General features: G+C 33.0%; 1 protein-coding gene across 6 annotated transcripts in view; it reads right to left on the bottom strand.

The window, feature by feature from the left end:
- Positions 1-6,181: 6,181 nt before the first annotated feature.
- Positions 6,182-23,016, bottom strand: part of LOC129808762 (rap guanine nucleotide exchange factor 2) — a 44,997-nt gene continuing 28,162 nt past the window's right edge. For 4 of the 6 annotated variants that reach the window (XM_055858594.1, XM_055858599.1, XM_055858597.1 and 1 more), the window contains 5 exons: positions 21,862-22,504; positions 15,439-15,798; positions 15,049-15,222; positions 14,708-14,938; positions 6,182-7,742 (listed from right to left, as the gene is read on the bottom strand). In XM_055858594.1, the coding sequence (XP_055714569.1) occupies positions 7,711-7,742; positions 14,708-14,938; positions 15,049-15,222; positions 15,439-15,798; positions 21,862-22,504 (1,440 nt within the window). In that variant the 3' untranslated portion in view covers positions 6,182-7,710. The remainder of the gene's footprint in view (positions 7,743-14,707; positions 14,939-15,048; positions 15,223-15,438; positions 15,799-21,861; positions 22,505-23,016) is intronic. The other 2 variants (XM_055858596.1, XM_055858595.1) reach the window with 1 other exon arrangement.

Raw genomic sequence — 23,016 nt, forward strand, 5'->3', positions numbered from 1 at the left:
CAATTAGTAGAACCATTTCAAGTATTCTTAGTGATTTTCACCCAGAAATATTGAGAATTCCGGTTTTTAGAGCGGATTTTCGATTTTTCGAAAAAACTGTAAGGGGTTAGCCTATCGATTTTTTGGTCAAAAATTTTTTTTTCGAGATTTTGCAAATTCCGCAATGAAAATCAATTAGTAGAACCATTTCAAGTATTCTTAGTGATTTTCACCCAGAAATATTGAGAATTCCGGTTTTTAGAGCGGATTTTCGATTTTTCGAAAAAACTGTAAGGGTTAGTCTATCGATTTTTTTGGTCAAAAATTTTTTTTTCGAGATTTTGCAAATTCCGCATGAAAATCAATTAGTAGAACCATTTCAAGTATTCTTAGTGATTTTCACCCAGAAATATTGAGAATTCCGGTTTTTAGAGCGGATTTTCGATTTTTCGAAAAAACTGTAAGGGGTTAGTCTATCAATTTTTTTTGGTCAAAAATTTTTTTTTCGAGATTTTGCAAATTCCGCAATGAAAATCAATTAGTAGAACCATTTCAAGTATTCTTAGTGATTTTCACCCAGAAATATTGAGAATTCCGGTTTTAGAGCGGATTTTCGATTTTTCGAAAAAACTGTAAGGGGTTAGTCTATCGATTTTTTTGGTCAAAAATTTTTTTTTCGAGATTTTGCAAATTCCGCAATGAAAATCAATTAGTAGAACCATTTCAAGTATTCTTAGTGATTTTCACCCAGAAATATTGAGAATTCCGGTTTTTAGAGCGGATTTTCGATTTTTCGAAAAAACTGTAAGGGGTTAGTCTATCAATTTTTTTGGTCAAAAATTTTTTTTCGAGATTTTGCAAATTCCGCAATGAAAATCAATTAGTAGAACCATTTCAAGTATTCTTAGTGATTTTCACCCAGAAATATTGAGAATTCCGGTTTTTAGAGCGGATTTTCGATTTTTCGAAAAACTGTAAGGGGTTAGTCTATCGATTTTTTTGGTCAAAATTTTTTTTTCGAGATTTTGCAAATTCCGCAATGAAAATCAATTAGTAGAACCATTTCAAGTATTCTTAGTGATTTTCACCCAGAAATATTGAGAATTCCGGTTTTTAGAGCGGATTTTCGATTTTTCGAAAAAACTGTAAGGGGTTAGTCTATCGATTTTTTTGGTCAAAAATTTTTTTTTCGAGATTTTGCAAATTCCGCAATGAAAATCAATTAGTAGAACCATTTCAAGTATTCTTAGTGATTTTCACCCAGAAATATTGAGAATTCCGGTTTTTAGAGCGGATTTTCGATTTTTCGAAAAAACTGTAAGGGGTTAGTCTATCAATTTTTTGGTCAAAATTTTTTTTTCGAGATTTTGCAAATTCCGCAATGAAAATCAATTAGTAGAACCATTTCAAGTATTCTTAGTGATTTTCACCCAGAAATATTGAGAATTCCGGTTTTTAGAGCGGATTTTCGATTTTTCGAAAAAACTGTAAGGGGTTAGTCTATCGATTTTTTTGGTCAAAAATTTTTTTTTCGTGATTTTGCAAATTCCGCAATGAAAATCAATTAGTAGAACCATTTCAAGTATTCTTAGTGATTTTCACCCAGAAATATTGAGAATTCCGGTTTTTAGAGCGGATTTTCGATTTTTCGAAAAAACTGTAAGGGGTTAGTCTATCGATTTTTTTGGTCAAAAAATTTTTTTTCGAGATTTTGCAAATTCCGCAATGAAAATCAATTAGTAGAACCATTTCAAGTATTCTTAGTGATTTTCACCCAGAAATATTGAGAATTCCGGTTTTTAGAGCGGATTTTCGATTTTTCGAAAAAACTGTAAGGGGTTAGTCTATCGATTTTTTTGGTCAAAAAGATTTTTTTTTCGAGATTTTGCCGGTTTTTAAATTTTCCGCAATGTCTATCGAAATCAATTTTGCAAATTCCGTAAAATCAATTAGAACCATTTCAAGTATTCTTAGTGATTTTCACCCAGAAATATTGAGAATTCCGGTTTTTAGAGCGGATTTTCGATTTTTCGAAAAAACTGTAAGGGGTTAGTCTATCGATTTTTTTGGTCAAAAATTTTTTTTTCGAGATTTTGCAAATTCCGCAATGAAAATCAATTAGTAGAACCATTTCAAGTATTCTTAGTGATTTTCACCCAGAAATATTGAGAATTCCGGTTTTTAGAGCGGATTTTCGATTTTTCGAAAAACTGTAAGGGGTTAGTCTATCGATTTTTTTGGTCAAAAATTTTTTTTTCGAGATTTTGCAAATTCCGCAATGAAAATCAATTAGTAGAACCATTTCAAGTATTCTTAGTGATTTTCACCCAGAAATATTGAGAATTCCGGTTTTTAGAGCGGATTTTCGATTTTTCGAAAAAACTGTAAGGGGTTAGTCTATCGATTTTTTTGGTCAAAAATTTTTTTTTCGAGATTTTGCAAATTCCGCAATGAAAATCAATTAGTAGAACCATTTCAAGTATTCTTAGTGATTTTCACCCAGAAATATTGAGAATTCCGGTTTTTAGAGCGGATTTTCGATTTTTCGAAAAAACTGTAAGGGGTTAGTCTATCGATTTTTTTGGTCAAAAAGATTTTTTTTTCGATTCTTAGATTTGCAAATTCCGCAATGTCTATCGATTTTTTTGGTCAATCAATTTTGCAAATTCCGTAAAATCAATTAGAGACCATTTCAAGTATTCTTAGTGATTTTCACCCAGAAATATTGAGAATTCCGGTTTTTAGAGCGGATTTTCGATTTTTCGAAAAAACTGTAAGGGGTTAGTCTATCGATTTTTTTGGTCAAAAATTTTTTTTTCGAGATTTTGCAAATTCCGCAATGAAAATCAATTAGTAGAACCATTTCAAGTATTCTTAGTGATTTTCACCCAGAAATATTGAGAATTCCGGTTTTTAGAGCGGATTTTCGATTTTTCGAAAAAACTGTAAGGGGTTAGTCTATCGATTTTTTTGGTCAAAAATTTTTTTTTCGAGATTTTGCAAATTCCGCAATGAAAATCAATTAGTAGAACCATTTCAAGTATTCTTAGTGATTTTCACCCAGAAATATTGAGAATTCCGGTTTTTAGAGCGGATTTTCGATTTTTCGAAAAAACTGTAAGGGGTTAGTCTATCGATTTTTTTGGTCAAAAATTTTTTTTTCGAGATTTTGCAAATTCCGCAATGAAAATCAATTAGTAGAACCATTTCAAGTATTCTTAGTGATTTTCACCCAGAAATATTGAGAATTCCGGTTTTTAGAGCGGATTTTCGATTTTTCGAAAAAACTGTAAGGGGTTAGTCTATCGATTTTTTTGGTCAAAAATTTTTTTTTCGAGATTTTGCAAATTCCGCAATGAAAATCAATTAGTAGAACCATTTCAAGTATTCTTAGTGATTTTCACCCAGAAATATTGAGAATTCCGGTTTTTAGAGCGGATTTTCGATTTTTCGAAAAAACTGTAAGGGGTTAGTCTATCGATTTTTTTGGTCAAAAATTTTTTTTTCGAGATTTTGCAAATTCCGCAATGAAAATCAATTAGTAGAACCATTTCAAGTATTCTTAGTGATTTTCACCCAGAAATATTGAGAATTCCGGTTTTTAGAGCGGATTTTCGATTTTTCGAAAAAACTGTAAGGGGTTAGTCTATCGATTTTTTTGGTCAAAAATTTTTTTTTCGAGATTTTGCAAATTCCGCAATGAAAATCAATTAGTAGAACCATTTCAAGTATTCTTAGTGATTTTCACCCAGAAATATTGAGAATTCCGGTTTTTAGAGCGGATTTTCGATTTTTCGAAAAAACTGTAAGGGGTTAGTCTATCGATTTTTTTGGTCAAAAATTTTTTTTTCGAGATTTTGCAAATTCCGCAATGAAAATCAATTAGTAGAACCATTTCAAGTATTCTTAGTGATTTTCACCCAGAAATATTGAGAATTCCGGTTTTTAGAGCGGATTTTCGATTTTTCGAAAAAACTGTAAGGGGTTAGTCTATCGATTTTTTTGGTCAAAAATTTTTTTTTCGAGATTTTGCAAATTCCGCAATGAAAATCAATTAGTAGAACCATTTCAAGTATTCTTAGTGATTTTCACCCAGAAATATTGAGAATTCCGGTTTTTAGAGCGGATTTTCGATTTTTCGAAAAAACTGTAAGGGGTTAGTCTATCGATTTTTTTGGTCAAAAATTTTTTTTTCGAGATTTTGCAAATTCCGCAATGAAAATCAATTAGTAGAACCATTTCAAGTATTCTTAGTGATTTTCACCCAGAAATATTGAGAATTCCGGTTTTTAGAGCGGATTTTCGATTTTTCGAAAAAACTGTAAGGGGTTAGTCTATCGATTTTTTTGGTCAAAAATTTTTTTTTCGAGATTTTGCAAATTCCGCAATGAAAATCAATTAGTAGAACCATTTCAAGTATTCTTAGTGATTTTCACCCAGAAATATTGAGAATTCCGGTTTTTAGAGCGGATTTTCGATTTTTCGAAAAAACTGTAAGGGGTTAGTCTATCGATTTTTTTGGTCAAAAATTTTTTTTTCGAGATTTTGCAAATTCCGCAATGAAAATCAATTAGTAGAACCATTTCAAGTATTCTTAGTGATTTTCACCCAGAAATATTGAGAATTCCGGTTTTTAGAGCGGATTTTCGATTTTTCGAAAAAACTGTAAGGGGTTAGTCTATCGATTTTTTTGGTCAAAAATTTTTTTTTCGAGATTTTGCAAATTCCGCAATGAAAATCAATTAGTAGAACCATTTCAAGTATTCTTAGTGATTTTCACCCAGAAATATTGAGAATTCCGGTTTTTAGAGCGGATTTTCGATTTTTCGAAAAAACTGTAAGGGGTTAGTCTATCGATTTTTTTGGTCAAAAATTTTTTTTTCGAGATTTTGCAAATTCCGCAATGAAAATCAATTAGTAGAACCATTTCAAGTATTCTTAGTGATTTTCACCCAGAAATATTGAGAATTCCGGTTTTTAGAGCGGATTTTCGATTTTTCGAAAAAACTGTAAGGGGTTAGTCTATCGATTTTTTTGGTCAAAAATTTTTTTTTCGAGATTTTGCAAATTCCGCAATGAAAATCAATTAGTAGAACCATTTCAAGTATTCTTAGTGATTTTCACCCAGAAATATTGAGAATTCCGGTTTTTAGAGCGGATTTTTGATTTTTCGAAAAAACTGTAAGGGGTTAGCCTATCAATTTTTTTGGTCAAAAATTTTTTTTCGAGATTTTGCAAATTCCGCAATGAAAATCAATTAGTAGAACCATTTCAAGTATTCTTAGTGATTTTCACCCAGAAATATTGAGAATTCCGGTTTTTAGAGCGGATTTTCGATTTTTCGAAAAAACTGTAAAGGGTTAGTCCATTGATTTTTTTGGTCAAAAAATGGAAATAAATCACAAAGTGATGCAGGTTCTTCAAGGAATGATGCTAAAGATAGCGTCGGTACTTCAAGGAATGGAGCGCAATGTAGCGTCATTGCTGGTTCCCTTTTCGAATTTAAGAGCTCTGTCCGGCTCAGGTTTTTCCTTTACCGATTCGAAGGTACCAAAGGTATATCCAGAGAGAACTTACCTAAAAACCCGTGGGAAATTCTAACGTTCAAATCGACGAGTTACAAAAAAAAAACTGAGCAAAGGTCACCAAAAGGACATTGCAAATTTGAAATGTTCTGCCATCTTGAAATTCATTTGAACACTGTTGCTGACATTTTTGGCGTTTGAAGTGTCAAGAATATCGAAATTCGAAATGGCAGAACAATCAGCGCTTGTCTCTTCGAAAGATTATTTCTGGAACGGAACCATTAATTCACACTGGAAAAACTCCATCTTTCGTAAAAAAAAAAACACAATTTAAATTTGTTATTGATGTTTTTCTTTTGTTTTTTTTTAATACAATAATATAGTAGTTTTTAAAAGGTGTGTTTTGTTATTTTTTCTGCGATATAATTGTTTTTCTTTTTTAATTATTTTTTTTTGTTTTTGTTAGGAAGAAGTCTTTTTTTTGTGTTTTACATTAATGATCTTACTTTTTTTTCTCTTCCTTTTCTTATTTTTATAACATTCCTTTGTTTCTTTTGTGAATTGGAAAGACACTTTTGACAACTTAAAGGCATTTTTTTGTTGTTGTTTTTTTGGAAGGAAGAACAGTGTAAGTTTGAAGATTGTTTTTCTTTTTTTAATTTAAACTAACAAATAGATTCTTTTTTTTTGTTTAATAATTACATCGAGACTCTTTTTTGTTCATTTGAGGTTTTTTTTTATTTTATGATTATTTACAAAATATAACAAATACTACGATTGGTTTTTTTTTGTTTTATTATAAGTAAAATGGGTTTAATATTTCTGGGACTTATTTATATTTCTTTTCTATTTTTTTTTTAATATGAGATTGGTTGGTTCCACTGGTATTCATTTTTATTTCAACTAATATATTTTTCTTTTTTTTATTTTGCTTTTTTTACTAAATTATAATTCACATATACCCTTACAGAGCCCTATTAGTTTTTCTTTTTTGTAAATATTTCTCTTTTTTTTATCTCACAAGACAATTTTCATCTAAAAATATACAGTTATCTCTTTTAATTTTCTTTTTGTCTTTTTTCACAAAACATTTTTCCTTGATTTTTTGCTTTTATTTTACTTTTATTTTCTTTATTTCGAAATTAAATAACGCTTATTATTTACAAGAGGAGAATAAAACGAAGCAAATATTGGATTGGTTTATTTTCGAGGATGAATCACATTGATTACATTTATTTTAACTATTTATTTCTTTTCTCTTAATATTCCTTTTTCTTCATAATTTCTCCAAATGTATTTTCTCTTTTTCATTTATTTATTATTTCTTTAATTTTTGTCTTTAGAAGAAAACATAGTTTACTCAAAAATATTTTTTTCCCTGTACTCTAATTATATTTCTTTTATTATTATTTAAATTTTTTTTAAAAATCTTCTTTTATTTCGTATATTATTGGGCATATTGACAGTTTTATTTAATAACTTTTACTTCAAAATTCATTTAATAGTCATTAAATAAAACTATTAATATTTAAAAAGTATTTGAACAAATTGGACTCTGTTTAATTCATTTTTCCTCTCCCTCTCTCTCACTTAAAAAAAAAAAGGAAGAACCTTCGAATTCGGTAAATATTGTTCTCACCATTTTTGTCATTTATAGAAATTTTTTAAATAATAATACTGTACTATCTCCAATAGAGAATTAAGAAGAAGAAAAACATTTGATATGTCTTTTTTTAATTAAGAAAAAAAATACAATAATCCAGAGAGCATTTCCTTCTGCAAAAAAAATATATATTCAAAAAGATACAGAATTGACTTCAAAATTACAGAAAAAAAAAGTTAAATTTACGATATAAAACTTCTTTTTTTTTTGAGATTCTCAATACTATCACATTAATTTATTTTTTTCCATTTTTTTGTATTATTTTTTTCTTCTCTATTATTATTCTTTCTAAAAAATCCATTTCAAAAGAAATATTCAGACATGCTTCATTTAAACTAAAAAAAAAAAATAGATTCCTTTTCTTTTATCTTTTAAATACCAACAAAACTAGTTATAAATTTAAAAATTATTTAAAGAAAAAAAAAACAAAAAGCAATTTATAGTAAATTTGGTGTTTTCTTAACGTTTTTCTCTTTTGTATATATATGTATATGTATTTTTCTTTTTTTTTTAATTATTCGGAATGTCAGCATCACCGGCATCTCAGACAGCTGATACCTGTGTTTCCTCATCATCTGCAAATTAAAATATTCATAAAATTAGTTACATTTCAAACAACTGTCAAAATTTAAAAATTAGCGTCAAATTTTTGAGTGGCCGTGTGATGGCACTGCAACGAAATACAGAGTAAGCTCTCTCTCAATTGGGCATTTGGGGCAAAATGTCATCTGGTTTAGCGATAGATTTGGGCAATAAAATCATTATAAATTCCACAAAAAGCGCTCAATTATAGAGAATCATAACAAAATAAGAGGAATTATAACGAATTTGAACAATTTCCTTTAAAATAAAATGTGAAAATCTTTAATAAAATTTTGTGCTCGATTGAAAAAGAGCCGATTGAGCGAGAGTCTACTGTACACAGCCACAGGAACCACTACTAAAGGAAAAAGTCGTTTTTCTGTTTTTGTAGTGGTCGTCGCCAGGATTTGAAAAAAAACGTCACCGAGATTGCTTTTTAAAGCCAATTTGTGAAGTTTAATTAATGAAATTTCACTAAAAATTGCTGTAAACATAAAGAAAATAGTTTTTAGAATCAGTTTAGTGACATAGAATTCGTTAAAAGGGGTGATTTGAAAGAAATAAAAGGATAAATATGGGTCGCTCTGCGACTTTTGCAACATTTCATAATTCGTGGAAAATTATGAAAATCATGTGGAAAATCTGTGATTTGTAAATTGCAAAAGAAAATTGGTGAGTTTTGGAAGCATTGTGACTAGGGTAAATTAAGCTAATTCAAAACCTGCTCCAATTGGAAATTTTTTGCTACTCCAAATGGAAACTTATTTTTTCCATAATAAATACTCAACTTATATTTTTATTCATATATTTTCTGTGCTATATTTTTATTATTTAGTTCCTTGTGGTTCAAATGAAGCGTAAATCCATTCATATAAATAAGTTTTAACATTTAAAAGTCTCATTTCAATTGACAGTGTAACTTTTCACCGTCGAAAAAATTCATCGATCGACCATTTTTTCTTATGAAAAAGGCAAGTAAGCTGATTGTTGTTTATTAATTTTTTGACGTTTATGCACTATATCTGGCAAATTTTAGTGAAATTAAGTCTTAAACTTTATTGTTAACCGTAAGTGAAGTGCTCAATTAAAATAATTACATATTTTCTGAACAAAAGGTACTTTTGTGAAATGTGCGCAAGTGCTTCAATGGGAAACACCGAAAATATGGGTTTATTGGAGCGATCTCCTTATTGTTTCAGATGGGAAAGGAAAATAAGACCAGGAAAAAGAACAAAACCTACACTTAAGAGCAACTCAACAAAGCTTTGGAAGCCTTTCGTCGTGGAAAATCACTAACAGAGGCGTCAGTTTTGTTTCACGTTCCGAAATCAACACTTTATAATAAGCTTACTAGAAGATATCCGGAGGAATTCAGTGTGGGAAGGCGCCCCACTTTACCAAAGGTCATGGAAGACGAGCTTGTTGAATGGATTTTGGAATGCGCTGACAAATGGCATCTTATAACTAAGGATCAAGTCCTCGACACTGTACAGCTCATGTGTAAGAAGTTCGAGATCACCAATGAGTTTGTAGATGGAAGGCCAGGATATGCTTGGTTCAGGAAGTTTTTGAAGAGACATCCTGAATTAAGCCGACGTAAACCAGAATCATATACCACCCAAAGAGCTGGTGTTACCTCTGAGAACATCACTGACTGGTTTGAGAAAACCCGTGAATACTTAGAATCGAAAGATCTTTTGGAATTCCCTCCTGATCGCATCTTTAATCTAGACGAAACTGGTGTTATGCTTTCTCCCAAAGGCGAAAAGGTGGTCCATTCTCCATTGATCTTTAGCTCAGTGGAGAATGGAAAATGATGGAGACAGATTGAAACCAAGAAATCTTGCAAGGGTATTATCAAATGCATTGCCACTCTTAAATCTCGAAAATATAGCAAAAAGTGGATTTAGAGGATGCGGCTTGTTACCATTTGATCGTAACGGTATTGACAATGCAAAGTTCTTAAACGGTTCAAAAGATGATCAAAAAGTAAAAGAGCAAAAAGGCGAGAATGAGGATACTAAAAATGTCATCTAAAAAAATGATTAAATAAACTATTTTCTTAATCACTTAGTGTTTGTCTCCAATTGGAAAATTTCCCTTGTCTCCATTTGAATTAAATTGTTTCCAATAGAAGCATTTTGCACTTGTGTATTTTTCTTGTCTTAAAGTAGTTTTCAAACTCAATTTAATGAATTTGCACTAAATAGTAACATTTTAGAAGAGTCAAGGAGCAAATTTATGTAATTCTCTTCAGAAAAAACTCAAATTACTGTGTTGAATCTTCTGTCAAAGTTAAAGCGTCTGAAAATGGTTTTGAATTAGAACATTTACCCTAAGTATTTATTTGTATTTATTAGACCTCTTGCAACAAAATCGGGCAAGAAGAATTCGTCAAGAATAATAAAAAATTCCTGAAAAAAAATGCAACATCGGCCACTTTTTTTTTAGTGTTGCCAGATTCGAATGCAAAAAACGACTTTTTCCTTTAGTAGTGGTTCCTCTGACCTTACAAATGCATTACAAATTAGTGTGGACTATGCCTTACAATTTGGCAGGCATGACAAAGACAGTTGTGGATTGACCACTCTGGGAAACTTATTTTATTCGGTTTCAACGGTGCTTGCACACCTCTGGAAATATGCTACAGTGGTACCGTTCCAGAAATAATCTTTCGAAGAGACAAAAGTCACGCTAAAGTTCATGTGCTCTCCGCTTTAGCGCTGATTGTTCTGCCATTTCGAATTTCGATATATCGTCGGTTGCGTCTACCTCTGTCGTATCTGCATTTTTTCGATTTTTGGGTTTTAATTGTGTTGTAAACAATTAAATATGCTTTATTAAGCTGTGTTTTCAAAAAAAAATTTTTTTAATAATTTTAATTTTATTTTAAATGACCTCTATCGTAAGTACATGTTAACAAATTAATTCATGGACAAATATCGTAACTGTATCGTAAGTGACACGATGAATTTAATCGATTGTCGTAATTGCGCTCTTCGTGTGTTTATTTACAACAAGTGCGGGGAAGAACTTTGTAATTTCTCATTCGTAAGGCAAAGTGGAATGTGTTAAATTAGAGGATTGACTAATGGGTGTAACTCTAAACAGGTAAGTTACAAAAAATAATCGTTAATTTATGTGAAATGTGGATATTCATTGTTTTTCATTCACACAGCAAAATTTGAGGTTATGGCGCTACTGAATGAGAGTGAAAATGTTGCATTTGTTCTTCAAATTGCCAACTCTGAGGGCAGTGATGTGTTTTATGACAACGGAAATTTAATGTGCACCCACAATGAGTTCCTAGGAGGTACCGATGGCCCTTCAGGAACAGCAGAGTTCATAGAAGTAAAAGAATTCATGGCAGCAGAAGAAGCCTCTGGCAGTGCGCAATTTTCAGGAGAAGAATTCACAGGTGGAGAAGAGCCCTCAGGGGAATCAGTGATCATAGGTCTATCAGAGTCCTCAGGAGAAGCGGAATTCACAGAAGGCAGAAAGTCCCCAGGGAAAACGGATTTTACAGGAAGGGCAGACTTTGTGAAGGAAGCAGAGTTTTCTGGAGAACTAAATATGCCATTACAATTAGCTGAGGAAGATGGTAATTAAAAGAAAACAGCTCTATTCTCCTAATAACTTGCAAAAATTGAAAATACTTATTATTTTAGACAATATCGTTAAAGTGACTGGGCGTAAAAGGAAAGCAAATCCGGAAAATTGGACTCAAACTATTAGAAGGAAATTTCGAGAAAGCGGGAAACTTTATACAAACAGGAAAGGAGATGTGATTCCCCAGAGAACTAAAAAAGCGCCTTGCAATACAACATGCAAGAAGGGTTGTGTATCAATCTTTACAGAAGAGGATAGAAATGATATCTTCGAAAAGTTTTGGAATCTGACTGATCCTGAAAAACGGTTCTTTTTTGCAAAATTTGTTACGAAAAAGGAAACAAAACGCAAGACAGTTGGTCCATCCAGGCGCAGGCACACATTCCTGTATTACTTCGAACGAGAGAACAAGAAACATCAGGTCTGCAAGACTTTTTTCTTAAATACACTCAACATCAGTGAATCCAGAATTTACTATTTTTTTTGAAAATGTGCAAAATTCTGACGGCATTCCCGAAAAGCTTAAAATGCAACGGTACAAGGGATCAAAGTACACAGAGGAAGACATAGACTGTGTTAAGCGTCACATTGAAGGATTTCCAACAGTGGAATCGCATTACTGTCGCGCCGACACTTCAAAAAAATACCTTGAGGCACATCTGTCCGTTTCTAAAATGTACCAGTTGTATATTGAATCTGGGAATCCTTACGTGTCCGAAGCAGTTTATCGTAATGTTTTCAATATGCAGTACAATCTGTCTTTCCATCGCCCGATTAAAGACCAATGCTCCAAATGTGTTCTATTCAAAACCGGGAAAGTTTCTCAAGAAGAATATGATAATCACGTGAGAAACAACAATTTTGCTAAGCAAGAGAGAGAGAGGGACCGTCATCAGATTAATAATGAAACAGCTATCATTAGCTATAATTTGCAGAACACTATTCCTCTGCCAAAAGGTTTCGCCAGTCTTTTTTATTACAAGCGAAAAATATCAGTATTCAATTTAACTGGCCTGTGCAATCTCAATAAGACAACATATTGTTGTATCTGGGATGAAAGTTGCAGTGGACGAACTGGAGATGATATCGCCAGTGCGTTGTTCAAGATTATCCAATGCGTAATTGAGGATCAACCACAAATTAAACATATAATTTTGTGGAGTGACTCTTGTGTTCCTCAGAACAGGAATAAAATAACATCCACCGCAATTCTGCAAATTCTTCACGACAATCCTATGATTGAAACAATCACCCACAAATATTCGGAACCTGGGCATTCCAGGATCCAAGATGTGGATGCTGTTCACAGCGTCTTAGAGAGATCACTCCGTCATCATGAAATTTATAGTCCCATAGCGTTGGTGAAGCTTTTGGAAACTCTGAAGTTTCAAAACGTTCATTTAAAAATTCTTAAAATGAATGATACCGATTTCATTCATTTTTCTCACAAAGCAAACCTCTTAAGTTGGGATAAAATTCCTTTCACACGTGTGAAGACTATTCAATACTCAGCACAAAATAAATTTGCTTTGGAAATAAAATTCAGTCTGGACCCCGAAGAGCAATGGACCTCTGAATCAATCCTAAAGCGTAAGAGAGGTGGAAGTACTCCTTCTGATCTTTTCATATCGCCACATAAGAAAATGACTTTTGGAGTTAAAATTTCTGCTGAAAAGGAGAAGGATATTATCAGTGTGCTCGATTTTATGCCAGACGAGGATAAAAAAATTTTACACTGATAAATTTGCAGTGGAAACAGGAAAAAAGAAAATGAAGAAATTAAAAGACTAATAAAAATGAATTTATTTAAATAGAAAGGCATTTTATTTTTAAAACTATTTTTTTAAATGTAAAAATACTATACATTGAATATTTCAAGTATAATCTCAAAAATAAAATTTAAGTGGCCAGATTTTTCTTGAATGAAATATCGTAACTGACATAATTTTCATACAATTTCAGATACGTAGTTATAAGGGATGTCAGTTACGACAAAAGCATATTGTGCATAGTTTCAGAAAACTATTTACAGTAGACTCTTCGATATCCGGCTGAATGGGGGACAAAATGACATTTAGGTTTTTTGAATGATCAACGGTTTTTTCTATTTTGTGCAGTGTGAATTTATTTTCTGTCTGACAAAGAAAAAGAGAATTTTCTTCATGGTGTGCTTATGTTTCATTTTTTATCACAATTATGTATTAAAAACTTCGATACAATGTTAATAATACTTTAATTCACTTTGGACAAACTTCATGTTTAGTGAAAATAATTTTGAATATATCAACCGCCAGTGTTTGGCAGCTGTCACCCGGATAACGAAGTGCCGGATATCGAAGAGTCTACTGTATATTTTTTAAATAAATGAAATTCTACTTCTTTCCAAATATTATTCGTCAGATTATTAGTGTTACTTTCGATACAGTAGACTCTTCGATATCCAGCACTTGGTTATCCGGGTGACAGCTGCCAAACACTGGCGGTTGATATATTCAAAATTATTTTCATTAAACATGAAGTTTGTCCAGAGGGAATTAAAGTATTATTAACATTGTATCGAAGTTTTTAATACATAATTGTGATAAAAAATTAAATATAAGCACATCATGAAGAAAATTCTCTTTTTCTTTGTCAGACAGAAAATAAATTCACACTGCACAAAATAGAAAAACCGTTGATCATTCAAAAAACCTAAATGTCATTTGTCCCCCAGTCAGCCGGATATCGAAGAGTCTACTGTATTTGTAAATAACGATAGACTATTCAGGGCTCATTTTTGAGAATTAAACGATTGAAGTGAAAAAATTGCTTCTTGAAAAGTTGTCAAAATGCAGATACGACAGAGGTAGACGCAACCGACGATATTCTTGACACTTCAAACGCCAAAAATGTCAGCAACAGTGTTCAAATGAATTTCAAGATGGCAGAACGTTTCAAATTTGCAATGTCCTTTTGGTGACCTTTGCTCAGTTTTTTTTTGTAACTCGTCGATTTGAACGTTAGAATTTCCCACGGGTTTTTAGGTAAAGTTCTCTCTGGATATACCTTTGGTACCTTCGAATCGGTAAAGGAAAAACCTGAGCCGGAGAGGGCTCTTAAATCGGAAAGGTTATTATATTACAGAACGAGAAGAAAGGGGGCCATGTGTAGAAAGTACCGCTAGGATTGGGGTATACAAGACTTCTCTTGAGGAGTCAGCAAGGAGTCAGCAAAAGAAGCCAGACAGCGACTAAGAGAACTACCCAGGACATCGAGGGAATATCACACCGGCGTGAGGCCACCCGTTTGCCCATAAATGGAGGAACATGAGAAACACGGTGATAATAAAATAATTATAATATTAACTTACCATCTTCATCATCTGGCTCAGGATCCTGCCGAAGGATTGTCTGGGGTGCTATGAAGGAGCCCTGGGCAGCTGCAGCAGCTGCTGCCACTGATACTGTTGTAACACCTTCATGACTATGAGCTCTGCCTAGTCTATGCAGGCGTGCCATTTGTGCTGCAACACTGTAAGCTGGCGGTAGACGTGGAATACCACCACTTCGCACCCCATGACCACTCACCATTGTATGGGCAGCTGAAAGACCAATTTAACATAGCATCTGTTTTGTCCTTTCTAGCACTGGCTAATCAATTATCGCGTAGACATCAAACAAAAAAAGGTATCATGCAAATGCACTAACTTACCGTTGTACCGGGTGGCGCTGTGAAATTGTGGCGAAGTGAGGAAATTGGCTGCTGAGCCGTGCAGTTGTGATGCAATTGGACCCAATTGAAAGGGAGATAGGTCTCCATTGAGACCCAAACTGTGATGATGCGTTGAAGATGGTGGTGACAGTACATAGCCAAGACCGCAGGAGCCTTTGTTTTTTTTCGTTTTTTTTTCAATTGTATCACAAAATAAAACAAACAATCATGCAAAATGCAAGCTAAACACTTATATTAACAAAAGGACAAAGAAAAAAAAAACAGAACAAAAAGGGAGTTCTAGAGGTTAGAGACAAATTGATGCGACGATTGCCTCAAAATCAGAAGTGGGATCGAATAGAATGGAAATACTTAAAAATGGGATCTTACCGTGAAGGGCTGAATGGCGTCTCTGTTGAAGGGTTGGCGATGGCGAATTGTGAACAATTGACGATGCAACATGGTACAGACCGCTGTTACTCTCTGAACAATTTGACTGATTGTCAGCTGTTGATTGTGCACAACTACCATGTCCACTGTCACTAGATGTCAGGCTGCTCGATGTGATTGTCTTTCGAAGGGGCATATTACTGAGGGATGTAACACTACTGCTCTCAGCAGATAGATCGACTGAGGGCACAGGAGTTGGTGTATCTGAGTGACTACGCTCATGAATAGCCCTACCACTTCCACCGGTGCCACCCATGTGACCTCCACTGGGAAATCCATGTCCGGGATATGATACAGATCCTACAAAAAAAAATGTATCATCAATGACAAATGGGAATCCAGGGAATGCAGCAAATTAAATCTACGCCAATATTGACGATATTGGCGACGACAAGTTTAAAAAGAGGCGGCATAGCAAGGAGACTAAGATCCTCTTGTAAATTGTACAGGACAAGGAGCTTATTGTAACGATGGACTCTTAAAAAAAATCGCAACCAAGAAGTTTTTACAAAAGTTAAAAAGAGTTCCTTAAACAACGATATGATCGTAATGTTAAGCAAATTGTGTAGTTAATGAACAATGGGCAAAAGTGGTGTATGGTGCAACCACCAATGAGACCTATATCATTGAATAGGCCATGGTACAGTTAACAACTTTTAATAATCTCTTGTACGAAATGTGAGCATTTATACTAACTCTTTTTTAAGGAAATACATAAATTGTAATATAAAATATATTAAAGGACTGCATATTCTTGAAATGGACATAAAAGCATGTCTTTATAATGCATAACATGCGTATGAGGACATTGAAACATAAAAGCCTAAAGTCAAAACTTTAAACATTATATCTCAGAGATTTATCAACCGAATTTAATCAATGAATACTCAATTGAAAGGTCTCGAAAAATCCTATAAAACGGTGGTATAGATAAGTTCACAAGTCGACCGTAAGGAGCGCTCTAGGTTATTAAAGTTTTTAATTACAATGCCCGCTTTGTAATCCGGATAATTAAGAGACAATATGACAGATGTCCGCTTCGTAATCCGGATGGATTTTTTGAATTTATTCAACGTCTCGAAAATATAATACAAGATTTTTTTTGTAGATTTATAATAAAATTTTTAAAGAAGATTCAAAAGACCTAATTAGTGAGGTCTATGATATTCTTCTTTATTTATTTAACAAAAAAAAACATCAAAGGATAATTCATTTTCATTGCTGAACACACATGCGTACATAACCTCAAAATGATTTTAAAGGTAACCGTGGATAACTCGTACGGATTACGGCGATCAGGATTAGAAAGCGGGCATTGTATCAAGAAATGTGTTAAGTTTCAAAATTATTCAACCGATTTTAATGATCTTGTAAACAACCGATCGGATTGTTAGGTTGGCAGGATGGGCTTCCTTTACTTAAAGGAAAATTGGGAGCTCTTTAACGACGGTTGATTGGGAATGTAAATGAAAATCATGTTGATGATTTCCCGATCGATTTAAAGAAGAATCTCCACATTTATGTATGTTTCACATAAGTTTTAAAAGATATTTTCTCAGAAATCTTTAGGAAATTTGCTCTAAAATAGGTACTTCATATTTTTGGTAAATGACAAAAACCAACAAATGAGGCATTTAGAGTGATCGGAGCGCAATGTCTTAGATGAACAAAATTGTAGCCCTAAGTGGTGCCTATCGCCTGGTGTCAATGAATTTTTAATATTTTGTTTAGTTTATTTTATACAAATTTTTAAAACCTCATTTTAAGACCACTGTTTTGGTAATTTTTAGAGAAACTCAAATTTTACACCATGAAGGAGTGGTTTTACAAAGTTTTTTGTTATTAGCAAAGTTGAAGCACAACTAATGACCTTTCCAACGGACCCACACTTTTTAAGTTCTGTTCACTAGAACCTGAGATATAAAGGATTATGTAAGGCAAAGCAGAAAAAATATAAAAGTATTAATGAAAAAAAAATGTTACGTGTTGGATCAAAACCAAGACTAGATTCTCAATCAGGGGACTTGACTCTATCAAACGTACCATGTGAGATCTCCGTTAGCAAAACCGTGTTGCATAGTGTAATGTTTGATCGGTAAGACCATAATATAGCAAATCTAAGTAAATTGAATAAATAGTCCCACTGGAAGAGTTGAGGAACCGGCCGACTACAGGGCACTATACCTTAGATAAAAATTTTCGGACCTAAATGCCCTCTCGAATCTCTTAAATCTTAGGAAAATCTCCTAGAGTTGGCAACACTGCTCTAGACCGGACTGAATCTCTCGGTTTTCCAACTTATAGGTACAGTGACAAAGACCCTGAACAGAGGAACCAACATATAAGGAAAAAGTCGTTTTTCTGCTTTTGTAGTGGTAGTCGCCAGCATTTGAAAAAACCGTTGCCGAGATTGCTTTTTAAAGTCAATTTGTGAAGTTTAATTAATGAAATTTCAATAAAAATTGATATTAACATAAACAAAATAGCTTTTAGAATTAGTTTAGTGATATGTGATATAGAATTGTTTAAAAGGTGTGATTTGATAGTAAAAATAGGTTAAATATGGGTCGTCCACCGACTTTTGCAACATTTCATAATTCGTGGAAAATTATGAAAATTATGTGGAATATCGGTGATTTGCAAATTAGAATAGAAAATTGATGAGTTTTGTGATTATTGTTTTTTTAAATGGAAAATCCTCGGAAAAATGCCTTGAAAAAGTGCTTCCTTTGCTCGAAACAATGCACCAAGACGGTTCAGTTGTCAAATAGAAGATGGCGGACGGTGCCCTTTGCGACATTTGTTTTGATGTTTTTCATGTAATTTTGCACGGAAGTAAGCAAATTTCCGTAATAAATTTACCAAAAATTATTTAAGAAATCGCTAATGAAGAGATTTGTGGAAAAATTCTGTGATTTTTACTGCTTTTTATTGTGTTTTTTTTTTAGTATGAAAGTTGCCATGCTAAAGATATAATGCAGACCACATTTTTCATCTGTTTTGGGGCTCTTGAGGGCTTTTTTTTAGTCATCCAGACTTCTATCTTTTCTGGAAGAGACCTTAGAAGTCCTAGGTAGACTTCCAGATAATCTGTGTGCTCTCGGAAAGCCCTCCGGACACTGAAATTTATTTTATTAAATCACCATAAGTGTCATTGACTCGAAAAAATCCTTTTTATCCTTCTAGAATTGGAAAAATTTCACATGCTCTGCACTGTAAGCAGGGTTGGGCGAATTTTTTACATTTTACATCATTTTTTACATAGTAAAAAAAACTTTTAACATGTTCTACATTTTTAACATGTAAAGTTAAAATGTAAAAAATCTAAAATTGATTTATATGCATCAAATTTCAAATGTAAATTTTTGTTTTTCACTCAATCAAAGATTTCTTTGTAATCTGTAAAATATTTTGGGACTTTTTGCCGTAAAATTTGTCGTTGAAAATGCATGGTGAAATTTATTGGCAAACCCCAGTTCAAATTTTCCTTTGCCCGGTTGATCAAATATAAACCATATAAATGACACATAATTTTTTCAACATACGTTCAGGGAGTTTTCCAATTGCTCTGTGTTTTCCGTTAATCATTAATATTGTGAAAATCATTCAAATTAAGATTTATTTCTTAATTCTTTACAATTTTTTTGACTTGTTATATACCTTGTCCAAGACATCACATCCCAGAAAACAATGTTCATGAAGAGAATCAGTCTCTTCTTGCTAACACTGATTCTGTAGTAATGATAATGTTTTCAATTTTTTTTTTTAATTTTTCACTACAATTACTAGGGAAAATCGGGTACTCCTTCTTAGACATTGATCTGAGGCCAATTTTTACATGTTCTAGAAACCATCGTCCTTTGTTATTAAACTGTAACTAACGTATGAAACAAAAAATCATCCAAAAATTACGATATTGTATCGATTTTAATAAAATCTGCACAAAATCTGAGTAAAACGATCAAAATTGCGAAACGTTTCGTTCGGTACCTGTGAGGATTTTACATTCAATTTTAACCGTCTTATGCGAAATTATTTTAAGCGTAAGTTGCGCGCAATTTGAACACAATATTAACCAATTTATGCTGAAGCAGTGTCGGTTATTGTTATATCAAAATCTCATTAAAAATAGTCTATATAATTACTATAAAAAATAATAAAGTTTTTTTTATTTTAAAAATTGATTGATCAAGTCATGTCATTTGCCAATTACGAATAGTGAAAAAATCATATTTTTATGTCTAATTGCTTTACATGTTTAGTTTACTAATAATATAAAATTTTATTCTATTTTTCGTTAACGGTCAAAAAGCTTAACATTTTAAGGATTTAATATAGACAACATTCTGAAATATCTATCTGTGAAAAAAGGACGAAGTTCTTTTAATACTAAACCTACCAAGACCCAGTCAAATTGACCGGTTTAAAATAAACACATACTTTAAACGGTACAATGCCCCTATCAAACTTTATGAATTTCCTGAAATATGCATGTAACATATTTTTCAGCATTCAAATTTTAATTTATTGCTGTTTTACAAAACAAATTTGTTGAGAATCCTACATTATCGCAGTTTGTCACTTTACCGAAAAACGGCCAAAAACAGTCGGTAGGTTTAGTGTTAATTAGAAAAAATTAACATTTTTTGCTACAGGCAGTATGTTTTATGTGTACAAAATCGTTCAATTACTTCGTATCTATGTGTTTTCAAAATGAAATTTGTTTCATGGTTTTCCCAAAAATGTTTCCTTGAAATTTCTCATAAGAAATATCAATATTGGTATTGCTAACAGGAAATGTTCAAAAGATTCAAAAATGCGTAATTTTCCTTTTTTACATTTTACACATTTTTTACATGTAAAATGTAAAAAATATTTTTTACTATGTAAAAGCACAACCCTGTCTGTAAGGATTCTAGAATAGTTTCTTTTTATTTGTGGAGCAAGAAAAGTATAAAAAACATACAAGAAACATAAAAATTTTCCAATTTTCCATCAGTGGTTTTTCACTCATTGTCATTTGTTCTCAAAAAACCCTGCAAGTGTCACAAATTTATCTCAATTGTTGCATTTTTTTTTTATATTTTTTGGTTCTCTTTCAACAAAAATTAGTCAAGAAGAATTCCTCAAGAATAATAAAAATTCCTAAAAACATTAAAAAATAAATGCAACATCAGCCACTTTTTTTTAGTGTTGCCAGATTCGAATGCAAAAACGACTTTTTCCTTTAGTGGTGGTTCCTCTGGCCGATCTGCTAATAGGGACTGTATTGTCAGCTGTCAGTGTTTGGCAGCTGTCACCCGGATAACGAAGAGCCGTGTGTATGGCGAATTTTGACAGACTTGCTTTTTTCCGCGACAGAGAGAAGTTCTTGTTCGGTGAAATTTACGTAAAGGAGAATGGTCAAAAGCATATGGGCGCTGGTCCCGGCATTTTTTTAACCTTATATTAGTATCTTCAAAATGCGCCTACTCTAATGTTTGTATGAAGATGAACCAGCGCCCATATACTTTTGATCATTCTTCATCATTGTAAAAAATAGTTTTTATGCTCTAGAACTGTTCCTCCATGGTTTAGAACATTGGTCCCAGAACAAAAGTTGTTACCTATACTAATGTCTATCCAATGACATAGGTCCCGTTCGTGGCGATTCCGGGACCGGATTTGACCATTCTCCTTTAGAGACTCTGAAGTGAATTTATCAAATAAAGAAATAGTGAAATTAAACTGTCTTTCGAGCCGGACACATGCGGTATTTAACATTGCAGGTATTTGAGGCGGTCTAAGCATCCTTCCCGGACAGGTGTATTAAATGACTTTTTTATTGCTTTATTCAGGTAACGCATTACTTCATTTCAATTATTACCCAATTGCAATGGCGAAAGAGTGTTTACAAAGTGGCGAAATCTATTGAAACGTGCATTGTTGCTGGAAATGTACATTTTTCAACCAGAGAATGTTTTCCTGGTTCAATAGAGAGGCAATGCTTCAAAGCGTACACGAAATTTTATTTGATTTCGACAAGAATTCTAAGATTTCCAAGGGTATCAGAGTTTTAGGTAATGAAAAGTACTTACTCTATGTGAGTAGGGTAAAGTACTGTCCCTTCGAACGTTCATGCCTTCGAATAATGTGAATTTCTTTTACTTTTTCCTAAGAGATTTTACTTAATTATCAAATAATTATTAATAATTGATATTGAGTCAGTTAATATTTAATAGAAAATGTGTAAGTCTCTTAGGAAAACTTAAAGAAAATTCACATTATTCAAAGGCATGAACGTTCGAAGGAACAGTACTTGACCCTAGTGAGTATTTTTTTTGTGTTTCTGGGCTGAAATGAAGGGTAAAATGTCAAACTAACCTGCACTACTGCTGGGATTGATGCGTCGGTGGGTGTTTGGAGATGGTGAAGGACTTATTGTTGAGGTATAGTGATGCCCAAGGCCAGGTAGAACAATTCCTGGATGTTTTGGATGATGTGGTCGGGTTTTACTGGGTTCCGACAGTGCCAGTATCTTCTTAACGGCCTGCGGTGATGCTGCACCAAATTTTGCACCAGCTGCACCACCTGCACCACTACCACCCTGACACTTCTTACCCTCACTCGTGGAACTTGTGGAACTTGTCGTACTCAATGTAGGTGATGGATGACGCTTCCGGATGGTCACTGAACTCGGTGCTGATCCACCACTCGGTTCACAGTCAGCTGACAGGGCATGAAGGGCATCTTCGTCCGTTATCACCTTCATATTGTTGAGGTAGGCTTTAACACGACGCACCATTTGGGCCTCTTCGAACATCTTTTTGGGATTTGGTGCTGCTGTACTTTTCTTTCGTCGTTTAACCGTGGCCTGGCCCGCACCTAGGAAACCCGAACTACCACTTGTGGCCACTGACATTTGATTTAGTGCCACCATGGCTGAACTTGGTGGTTGACCACGAAGTTCTAGCATTGTTAGTAGATCATTTGGTGAATTGCACATGTAGGCTAGACTTCGGACTTCCTGGAAAGGCAAATAGAAAAGAGTGTAAAATAAGGATGACCTTAGAGAATCAGCCATGATTTTTTTGTGTTACATGTTTGATTTTCTATACAAAAACGAACAATTATCCCTGTAAAATGAATTGTTTTGCGAGAAAACACGATTAAAGGAGTTCAATCCGATTGAAAGCAGTGGAATTCCAAGAAGCACAAACTCTAGTGGTCCGCTAAATTGGAAGTAATTAGCAAAATGAGTCCTACATCAATGAAATTGTAATTTTTTATTCATTTTAAATAGACCATTTATGGTTACGGACCACAAACATTAAAAGAATTAACTTTTGTTTAATATTTCTAAATTTTCTTGAAATTAACCCGGTTGACCAATACTTTCACAGTTCTTTTTAATCACTTATTAGTAGTAATACTCGTAGCATTTGATATTTTATTGAAAATAAAATAAAATTTTTTATCATAAAATGATTCAAATTGAGCTTAAAAACACGCACAGCTCAATCATAAAATGGTTCAAAT

Source organism: Phlebotomus papatasi, chromosome 5, assembly GCF_024763615.1.
Source record: "Phlebotomus papatasi isolate M1 chromosome 5, Ppap_2.1, whole genome shotgun sequence".
Classification (NCBI taxonomy): Eukaryota; Metazoa; Arthropoda; class Insecta; order Diptera; family Psychodidae; genus Phlebotomus; species Phlebotomus papatasi.